This window comes from Aythya fuligula, chromosome 20, assembly GCF_009819795.1.
Source record: "Aythya fuligula isolate bAytFul2 chromosome 20, bAytFul2.pri, whole genome shotgun sequence".
Classification (NCBI taxonomy): Eukaryota; Metazoa; Chordata; class Aves; order Anseriformes; family Anatidae; genus Aythya; species Aythya fuligula.
In genome coordinates this window covers 512803-522639 of record NC_045578.1, presented here as the reverse complement: position 1 = coordinate 522639, position 9837 = coordinate 512803, and the positions used below count along the sequence as shown (strand labels likewise).

The 9837-nt window shown below is 51.6% G+C and overlaps 1 protein-coding gene across 1 annotated transcript; it reads right to left on the bottom strand.

Annotated features, from left to right (window-relative positions):
- Nucleotides 1-232: 232 nt before the first annotated feature.
- Nucleotides 233-1262, bottom strand: LOC116497359 (C-C motif chemokine 4-like). Its single transcript, XM_032201063.1, has 3 exons — nt 1190-1262; nt 608-719; nt 233-320 (listed from the first exon to the last, which is right to left on the bottom strand). Exons 1-3 carry the CDS (start codon nt 1260-1262, stop codon nt 233-235), a joined length of 273 nt encoding a protein of 90 aa, XP_032056954.1.
- Between the last annotated feature and the right edge of the window lie 8575 nt (nt 1263-9837).

The following is a 9837-nucleotide window of genomic DNA, read 5'->3' as shown; positions in this document are numbered from 1 at the left end:
AGGCAGAGGTGTCAGGCTGACTGATGACGTTTCAGACTGGTCTGTGCAAGCTGAGTGCAAGCAGCAACACCCCAACATGGGGTGTCTCATGGTGCCCTTCCCACAGTCCCTGGGAGCTGCATGCAGACGGTGTGGTATCGTGCAGCTCCTGCCATCCCAAAGCCCTGCTCTGTCACAGGGGCTCTGGATGACAAGACTCATGACAGCAGCTGTGCTTCCTATCTGGCTTTGCTCAGTTCCGCTTCATGTTCTGCAGGTATCTTTGCACCCAGGTGTCACTTGGATTGGCACAGACTTCGCGCCCTTTCTTTGTGATGAACCTGTGGAACAGGGATGAGACACGTGAGGTCTCTGCTCAGACCAAGATCCCAGGTTTGGGGTATTGCAGGAGGTTCTCCCTTGTGTCCCAAGCTTGTGCCATGGCTGACAGTGATTTTCCCCCATTCCCATCTGCTTTTTCACACTACAGGAATATCCCTGGGAGTGCCCACAAAAGATTTGTTGGCAGTCCCTGCAGGAGCATCCCCCGCAGGTCCCTGCACATGAGCACGCACGTGCCAAAATGGCTGTGCCTGCGCTGCACCCAGGCGTCAGCCTTGATACCTACACGAGGGCTGGCAGGGAGCAGCTGGTGCTGGTGACGTAGTAATGCAGGATGAGCTTCTTTGGGAGCTTGTGGGATGTGTAAGAGAAGCAGCAGGTTGGGTGGTCAGGTCCAACTGGAAGAGACAGGGAGAGACAGCATGAGCATGTGCTGAGCTGTGCACCAGGAGCAGCCAGCCCAGAAGTGCAGGAAGCTAGGCAGGTAGGAGGGAGTGAGGAACCAGGGAATAATTAAGGCTGAAAGGGACATGGGAGATTGTCTGGTCCAATGTCAACGACCATTGCTAGGGAAGGCAAGTATAGGAGAGATTCCCACTCAGTTTTTGGGCAGTGATTGGGAACCCTAAACTATAACCAGGAATAAGTATCCCAGGTCCAGGATGGCTGGACAGATGGCTAGTTAGATGGAGGGGCGGACGGATGGACGGAGGGATGATTTTCCAGTTCAGGGAAATTGTAATTGATTGCAGTGCAGAGTGGAGAGTGGCTGAAAAATTCCCAGCTATCTACCAGGGGATCTCAGTGGAGAAATAATAATGAAGGCTCAGCTCCATTCTTCCTTCACAAATAAGAAAGCAGGACTCACCTGGGGCAGAGGACATTTGGGAGCAAGAGGCTGCAATGAGGAGAAGAGCGAGAACAACTGAAGAGACCTTCATCTTCCCGTCAGACAAGGACAGTCGGAGCAGGACCAGGAGCTCTGGCAGATGCAACACAGACTGCATCAGCTGGATTCAGTTCCCTTTTAATAGGGAGTCCTGGAGGCAGCAGAGAAGCCCAAGTGGAAATTCCAGAATTATGATAGAGGATGTCACGAAAGTGAAATAGCCAAAAAATAATAAGGCAGAAGGAATGGGATATAGTTCACATTGGAGCCAAGAATGTTGAGCTTTGACTCAGCATTCATTTTCGTTTTTATCAAATCAAAAGGAAACTGAAGCGTGCCAAGTAGCTTGGCCACAAAGAAGGTATCTATTCATCCAAATTACAGGAGGGATTTTCCCTGTGAGTCTGTACAAAAAAAAAAAAAAAAAAAAACATTTACTTAAGATTATGCAAGTCTGGAAAAAAAAAAAAAAGGCACGCTCGTGCTGTTTTTATGCCGGGTGTTTGCTAAACTGCAGTGCAAGGAGCTGAGGGGTGGCTGCACTGCAGACTCTGTGCTGTCTGAATCGCTCAACCCCTACCAGTTCCACCATGCTGGGTTTAGCAGGGACCAGCCAGGAGCTGGGGCTAGAGGCACCCCTGGAGGTCACCCGGCCCAGCCCCTGCTCGCAGCAGGGTCAGCTGGAAGCCCTGCATGGGCTGTCCGTGTTCAGCTGGTCTTTGAAGACCTCCAAGGAGAGGAACACCCCAGACTCTCTGGACAACCTGTTGCAGTGTTCAGTAATAAAGTTTTACCTGAGTTTTAAATAGAATTCCTTGTGTTTTGGTGTGTGCATTGCTTCTTGTCCTGTCATAGACACTGAGAAGAGTCTGATTTCAGCTGCTTCTTTTCCCATCCACGCATGGATAAGGCCCCCCTGCGAGTCCCAGGTCTCACAGCCTCTCTTCCCATGACAGGTGCCCCAGCCGCTAAATCATCTCTGTGGCCTTCACCGGACTCTCCAGTATGACCGTACCTCTCTTTCGCTGGGGAGCCCAGAGCTGGACGCAGGACTCCAGCGGTGTCTCATCAGTAGGGGGGAAGAATCTCCTTGCTGGCAGCACTCAGGCAGCCCAGGATGCTGCTGGCTTTCTTTGCCACAAGGACACACTGCTGGCTCACGTCCAGTTCGGTGCCCATCAGGACCCCTAAGTCCTTCCCTCCCAGGCTGCTTTCAAGCCAATCAGCTCTGAGCATGCCCTGGTGCACGGGGCTATTCTTCCCCGGGGGAAGGGGTTTGCGTGTCCATTTGCTGAACTTGATGAGGTTCTTGTCCTCTCATCTCTCCAGCCTCTCCAGGTCCTTCTGGCTGAGAGCACAACCCACTGGCATCTTAGCCAGCTCTTGCAGTTTGTGCTGTCTGCAGGCTTGCAGAGGGTGCACTCTGTCCCACTATCCAGGTAATTAAGATATTAAACAGGACCGGCCCCAGTACTGACACCTGGAGTGTCCCAGTGGTGACGCTAGCTGGACTTTGTGCCATGGATCACAATCTTGTGAGCCCGGATATTCAGCCAGCTGTCAGCCCACATTAATGCCCAATATCATCGCCCTCATCGGTTTGTCTATGAGGATTCTGTGGGAGCCAGTTGAAAGCCTTGTTAAAGTCAACATAAATAACATCCCTGCTCTGCCAGGAGGATTATGGAAGAGGAGTTTTGCCAACCTGAGATGTTTTCCAGTCTGAACTGCTCCTCTGGCTCCAAGATGGATTGTTCTGGCTGAAAAGGTGAGAAACAGGTAGCAGAAAACCTGCCTGGCATGGGAGACACTCTCCAGCCCCGCAGGTGCCCAGCACTGGAGCTGTAACAGGGCAGTGCCACAGTGCAGCACGGGGCAGCTGGGCACAGCTGCAGCTCTGTAGGGGAACGGACGAGCCTGTAATATCTGACCTCCTGCCCCAGCCTGGGGGTGCATGGGTGGGAGCCTCCTCCACGGCAAAGAGGAGACTTGGGGCTGTGTGTGGGCCCCTGGGCCTGGATCTTCATCCCCAGGAGTGCAAACCCCTGCTTGTCTCTCCTGGAGCTGCAAACGGGAGCAGTGGAGTCACTGATTTAACTCTGTTCTCCATCAGGAACAGGTATGAGATGCTTAGAGAGAAGGCTGACGGCTCCTGGCACAGGTGATGGTCTGCTCCACCACACCCTGACCCCTCCAGGGAGGATCCCTGTCACACTCCTGCTTCCTGCTTGCTCTTCCCCTGCAGTGCGATTCAGGATACTGGTGCTGTCAGATGCAGCGGGCTGCAGCTCACCTTGCAGCTGGGCAGATGCATCATCACAGAAGCTCACAACCACTTTTGTTGGTTCCAAAGCCTCTGTAGGATTTGACACAGGCATCAGGAAAGTGGAGTTTTGCTAGATTCAGAGCAAGGCCTGGCAGGACAGGCGGGGCTCTGCTTTCCATGGCTTAGCAGAGAAGCTCTGGACAGAGGTGCATGGCAGAACAAGAAGTGGCTCCAGCTTTCAGATGAATTGCTGTGGAGTAAAACTAAATCCTGGCTTTTTGCCACGGAAATAAAGTGTGCAGAAACCAACAGTGGGAGCTATCTGTTCCCCTCTTCTTGCAGCTCATAGGGTAGCATGTACACTGGGAAATGACAAATACTCGCTGCTGGTTCTGCAATTCTTGCTGCATTTCCATGACAGAGAGACTGCGGCTACAGAAAGGCAGTTTTGTGGCTAACACCAGCCAGAAAGAGCTTTGCTCATGGGAACTTTGCACTTTCTTCTCCCCAGCGTCCCCCACCTGCAGTGAACGAGCCCAAGAGCTAGAGGCTCGCACTGTGCCGTCTTGCTCAGCGCCCATAGCACCCGGGGCAGTGAGGAGGTGTGATGGAAACGTTCCACATCAGGAAGCTCTGCCCTCCATCCAGAAGCTCTGAGATGCTCAGTGGAATGAAAGGAGCTGTTGTTCACTGCTACTGAATTTGACAAGGCTGGGCGGAAGAGGAGGGTCTGGAAGGAGCTGCTGCAGCCACAGTTGTTTGCTTGTGTCATTGGCCCAGACTGATAAGCACTTACAAAAATGCCCTTTGAGAGCCGTGATGCCTTCTGCCAGGGTGGGCACCTCTCCAGCCACGCCTGCGTGGCACTGACCCCTGCTGCAGGTCTCCACCTTTGAGCTTCCAGCTGCAACCACAGCCACACGCTCCTGCCTGGCTGTTCCTGGAGCAAGATGACCCTGTTGGCCTCTGAGGCCTGCATCTGTTTCCAGCTTTCTGTTTCTCTGCACTGTTTTCTGTCTGTCTGTTAAATCCTAGAGCCCTCTGCTGTCAGAAAGCTCCTGCAGTTTAAGTAGTTATAATTCAATCTCTCTCAAGCTTGCTTCCCTTATTATTCCTGGCATGGAGCTGCCTTTTATAGCTTTGGCCTCACCCAGCCTTGGGCATGAGGTTTGTTTGAGTAGCAAAAGAAAGCTAAAATTATTCAAAAAAGAAGATTATAGAGAAGGATGCTATAGTGGCTGCCAAGACTTCTTCCACTGGGATAGCGGTCCCAGGGGCCCTGGGACTCCCTCCAGTCCCCCCAGATCCTGCCCTTGCCAAGAGGTACCAGGCGCAAAGCATGTGCCCCAAGGGGAAGGGACCCTGAGTGCTTCGCTTGAGGTGATGCTGAGGTCTCCCGGACTGGAGAAAGCCACATCTGCTGCACCAAAGCACAGCTCACCTGCAGGCACTGCAACATCCCCAACCCAGCTCTGCAGCACAGTCAGATGCAGCACACAAAGGGATATTAGCCTGTCCACAGCTAAGCCACTGCTCGATGTTCACTCCTGTTGTCCATAAGCCTACAAGTGGCTGTGAGCTCCAGCGTGCAGGGTGCTGTGTTTGGGGGGTGCTGGGGGTCTCGCCCTGGGCAGAGGGCAGTGTCCGGGACTCTGTGCACAGCTGGGGCTAAAGGAGACCCCTCAGCACCTGTTCCCAAACTGTCCCTGGCCCAGGAGACCACAGGGGGAGGCTGCAAAGCTGCATGCAGCGTTCCCCAACACCAACCCCTGCCCTGTGTCTGCCAGCACCAGACAGTGCTCATGGCTCTTTTGAAGGGCGCAAACCCATCCAGGGGCGCAAGAGGCTCACATGGGAACTGTGCTTCAGAGAGGTGCTGCAGAGTACCCCAACCTGCAAGCAGTCTCCACGCATGGGAAGTGGTTTGCAGCCTTGCAGAGAGCCCAAACCAAAATAAATGTTGAGGCTAATAAACATCCGAGCATCACTGTTGGACTCTGTGTGTGGCCTCGCCCCTTGCTGTGAGAGCAGGGGCTCACACCTCCCACAGGGTTTTGCTGCCCCCAGCTCTGGGGGGCCAGTGCCAGACATACCCCTGCCACATGCTGCTAGGAGGGTGGTCAAGGTGGTGCTTGTGAGCATGGGGTCCTCAGGAGGCAGGGCACAATCGAAAGGCTCCTGAGCCAGGTCATGGTGCTCAGCCATCCTCAGAGCTCCCAAAACCCTCCCCAGCTTCCTGGAGAGCTGGGCATCAGCACAGCTTACAGAGAAGATGATCAATATATGGCTTTCATCTCCTCTCTGCTTGATGATGTCATACACACAAAGCCTAGTGGGTTCACTTACAAATTGGCTTTATTTTTCACCCTAGCAGAGCTCTGAATTTTCAGCCTGGTCTTCTTTGCTTTTCCTGGGGCACTCACCAAAGATCTGACTGATATGGCCCATCCTTCTGGACAAAGGACACAGACCAGGCAGAGACACGTTGTCATTTCCATGCATTCGTGGGGTTTGAGGGCCACCGAGGGGATGCTGAGGGGTGGGGGTGGGGGCGAGCCCCCACCACTCCAGCCAGGAGTACCCTGACAGCTGCAAACACTGCCCTAGGGCTCCAAAATCACTGAAACTCACTTTTCCCTGTTTCTTTCATTGGCTTTCATGACATGGATGGGGAGGGGGCTGGAGCAAGGAGAGTTGTGTTGTTGTGTGTGTTTTTTTTTTTTTATTATTATACTTTTATTTGGTTTGAAATACCCTACATTTAATCCTCTTTTGTTTGTTTTATTTCAAAACAAAGGCCAGGAAAAATGTGAGGCACACATAGGAAAGCAATATTTTTCTCCAAAGCATTTTCTCAGAAAATATCCTTGCTGGAAGAAGGTTCAGCCTTTGATGAGATACCATCTCTTATCAACACTAACAGCTTGCTGTACCCTGCTTCTCAATGGCCGTCACTGTCCAGGATTCCTTGCATGACACGGTTTCAAGGAAACACGAAGCCGCTCTCTTGTGCAATGCAGCCACACTCGCCCATGCTGTGTGGCCTGGATGGCTGCACTGCCCTCACCCCAGTGCAGCTGAGGCACTGGTTCCCAGTCACTCCCACACGCACAGGTTCCCCCTGGAGCCAGTTCCAGGACATAACATCATCTTGAAAGTTCCATTGTTTCTCCAGAAATGTCAAGAGTAGGGAGGAAAAGAATTTCTGGTTCCTTCAGGGACGTTTTCAGCAGCCATGCTCTGAGCAGGGCAAGACAAAGACTGCTGCAGATTGTGCTGGAGGCAGTTACTGAACTTAGGCCATTTTTAACACTTCCTTTTCCAAGTGGATCCTGCCAGCTCAGCATTTAAAACTGCTATAAATAGCAAGTTACATCATCCAGTCTCACCATTTTTTGCAGTGTTCCCCTTTCATAAGGCAGATCTAGAATTTCTCTATTTCTGCCTCTGACCAAACTTATTTGGGGCATTTGCTTTATTTAGCATTTTCTTCTGGGATTTCCGTTGGCCTGCAGACAAGCTCTAACATAACCTTCCAGGCAAATCAGTGCAACATCAGACAGACTGCTTCAACCAGCCTTCCTTCTGACTCGAAACATTGCCTGCCCGTGGGGGGGGGAGAAGGGCAGACCATGTGCTGTGTCACAGGCCCTGAAACCAGCTGGAGCCAGAGTGGGAAAATGTTTATTTTCCTGCACAGCATCTTTTGCATGAACCTAATTTCCCTTAAGGAGCTCCAGCCTACTTTGGCCACTCTTCCATGGCCATCTGCCCATTCCAGAGCACCTCCCAGACAAACGTCCTTCATCCCAGACACCCAGCCCCACAGCTACCCTCTTTCCAAAACAGAAAGGTGAGAAGAAGTTACTTTCTCATTTCATCATGATAGGGCTGCAGGGGTATGGGTAAGCACACCGTTTTAGACACATTACCACATCTCAGGGCATTGACTACAGCCTCCCACTTCCACCCAGCCTGGGAAGAGCTGGCAGAGTCAGGGCTTTTGTCAGATTTCTAGGGAAAAAACAGACTCATAGGAAGCAAACACTCCGATTTTGAGGTTATTTTATTGGCTTTCGGTAGTGGAAAAGTTCCAGCACTTGCCTGGCCCCTGTAACACACATTATCTAGGCTAATCTGATCCTAAACTGACCCAACTAAACTGAAAAGGTGTTTTCTTTCTTTGTTTGTTGTTGGGTGGTTTTCTTGTTTGTTTGTTTGTTTTAATTTAAAAATTGTCCCTGAAAATTCAAAACATTTTTGTATCTGCTTGCCAACAGAGGTACAAATGCATGGAGAATTTCAGCTACCTGAAACTGAAAAAATATCTCACTGAAAGCATTCAAATAACCGATGCGTACTTACAAATAATTCTTCTATTCTAATGAAACCTGCTTTTATCAGAACATCTCTGCACCATAAATGGCATTTTGCCTGCCTGCCCTACCCACGTCATCTGTCTTGGGAGCAGGACAGGACCAGATGGCTGTAGGTGGCAAATCTCAAGACATGACCTATGAATGCCTGAAGGTACAATCACAGGGAATAGCTCAGAGGCAAACCACGCTCTTGCGTATCTACAAGTTACATTCCCCAAGCAACCAGACAGAAGAGCCAAGAAAGCTGAGGCTGGCTCAGAGCTGACTTCTGGTCCAGCTGGCTTCTGGCTGAATGTCAGCTTCCCTCCCCCTTCCTGGCCAGGCGCCCCAAGGCTCTCCCAGAACTTTGAGGGCTCAGCACATGAACAAGCAGGGGGGGCTGTGCTGGTGGGGGAGCCTGCAAGGTGCTTCACCACCCTGGCCAGATGGCAAAAAGAAGGCTAGGGAGGGGACCAGCTTGGCATGGTGTTGCCAGGGAAGAGCTGATGCTCCATTTGGCAAGTGCCACATTTGCTCCATCTGCCTTCCATGCAGAAAAAGCGCTGCAGCCATGCCAGGGCAAGGGGCAGGCATCCCACCACCGTGGCTCTCTGCAGGCTCTGGAGACCACCTGGAGGGTGGGTCACCTCTGGGACCTCTCCCACTAAGGCCTTGGACCACATTGTCTCCCAGAAACCCCAGTCTGCTTGGAGGTCAAGCCCCCTTCACAGGGCTGTACTGCCTCCCTTCCCACCAACTGCAGACGGTGGAAGGACTGTGCACACCATGCGACATTGGAGTGAGGGTTGGAAAACACTGGGTTATCTACAGAACTCATCCAAGTCGACAGCCTAAAAGTTGCCTTTTACAGAAACATGGTGAGTCAGACCCCAGCACTGCGGCAGGGGTTGTTTGGTTGGCTTGCTCTACTTTTTGTCATATTCTTTCAACAGACCTTGAGGAAGCATCTGTTGAAACATCACTGAGTAGATGAAAATAATGAAATGGAGACATTTCCCTGAAATGCAGCTACCTTGCTGTTGAGAAGAGGCCAAATTCTCTTTTCCTGACTGACATCCCAGTTTATGCTTGTGCCTTCACCCCCATCTCGAGAGTTCCTGGTCTTTAGAACTGGTGACTTCTTCCTCACCCAGCTCCTGGAGCTCCTCCTGCTTCATCTGCAGGGTCACAGTCAACATCTCCATACTTTTCTGGATCTCTGCATCTCCAGGCCCATCAACAATAGGCCTCACCTCACCTATCAGTAGCCAAAGAAACGTAAGTGTCTAACCTAAATTGGTCATTTAAGGTCTTCTTGTAGGACCCGGAGTGAGGCAGGCCCCTCCAGGAGATAACACCCCATCTCAGCTCCCTTAAAACTGAGGAAAAAACTCAAGCACTTCAGCTTCTGGAACTCTTTTTTCCACCCTTATGCTCACCACTACCTGCGCTGGTGCCTGCAGTGCTGTCACAGCAGCAGGGCAGCTACTGAGTCCCCTCAGACAATATGAAGAGGGAGCCCACAGGTGACAGCCCCTATCTTGTGCTGCTGTAGGAGGGAAACAGTTCAGGGTAGAAGAGATCTCTCTCCCCGTTGTTTCTAAGATGGCCTCATCCCATCTATACTCTTCGTCCCATTTGTGCAGTGCAGAGGCAGGATGCATGCTTGCCTCTAAGTTGCTGTTACAGGTTGGGTAATACAGGCCTGTTGACAAATGCAGGAACCTCCACAGGGGAACTTCTTACCAAGGGACATGCATGAAAGAAACAGAAATAGATATTGTGATAGTTTCATATCCTGTGTCACTGGGGAGGCACTGAATCAAGTGGACAGCTTCACGTTTCCGGGGCTGGGGCTACCACTTCGTTCCATCACGAGACTGTGCTGCGAGCCGCTTCTCTGGGGGAAATTCCACCACACCTACGCAAGCAACTGCCCAGACCTGCTTGCCCTATAAATTGGAGGGTATCTGAATGTCTCAGCACCAAAGAGAAAAGAAGCT

Bases quoted from the DNA above. Each gene is read 5' to 3' on its own strand.
- LOC116497359 (XM_032201063.1), bottom strand. From the start codon at position 1,262: ATGAAGGTCTCTTCAGTTGTTCTCGCTCTTCTCCTCATTGCAGCCTCT. The intron at 720-1,189 runs GTGAGTCCTGCT...TGTCTCTTCCAG, and splicing joins CCAAATGTCCTCTGCCCCAG to TTGGACCTGACCACCCAACC. The intron at 321-607 runs GTAGGTATCAAG...CCTGTTCCACAG, and splicing joins TGCTCCCTGCCAGCCCTCGT to GTTCATCACAAAGAAAGGGC.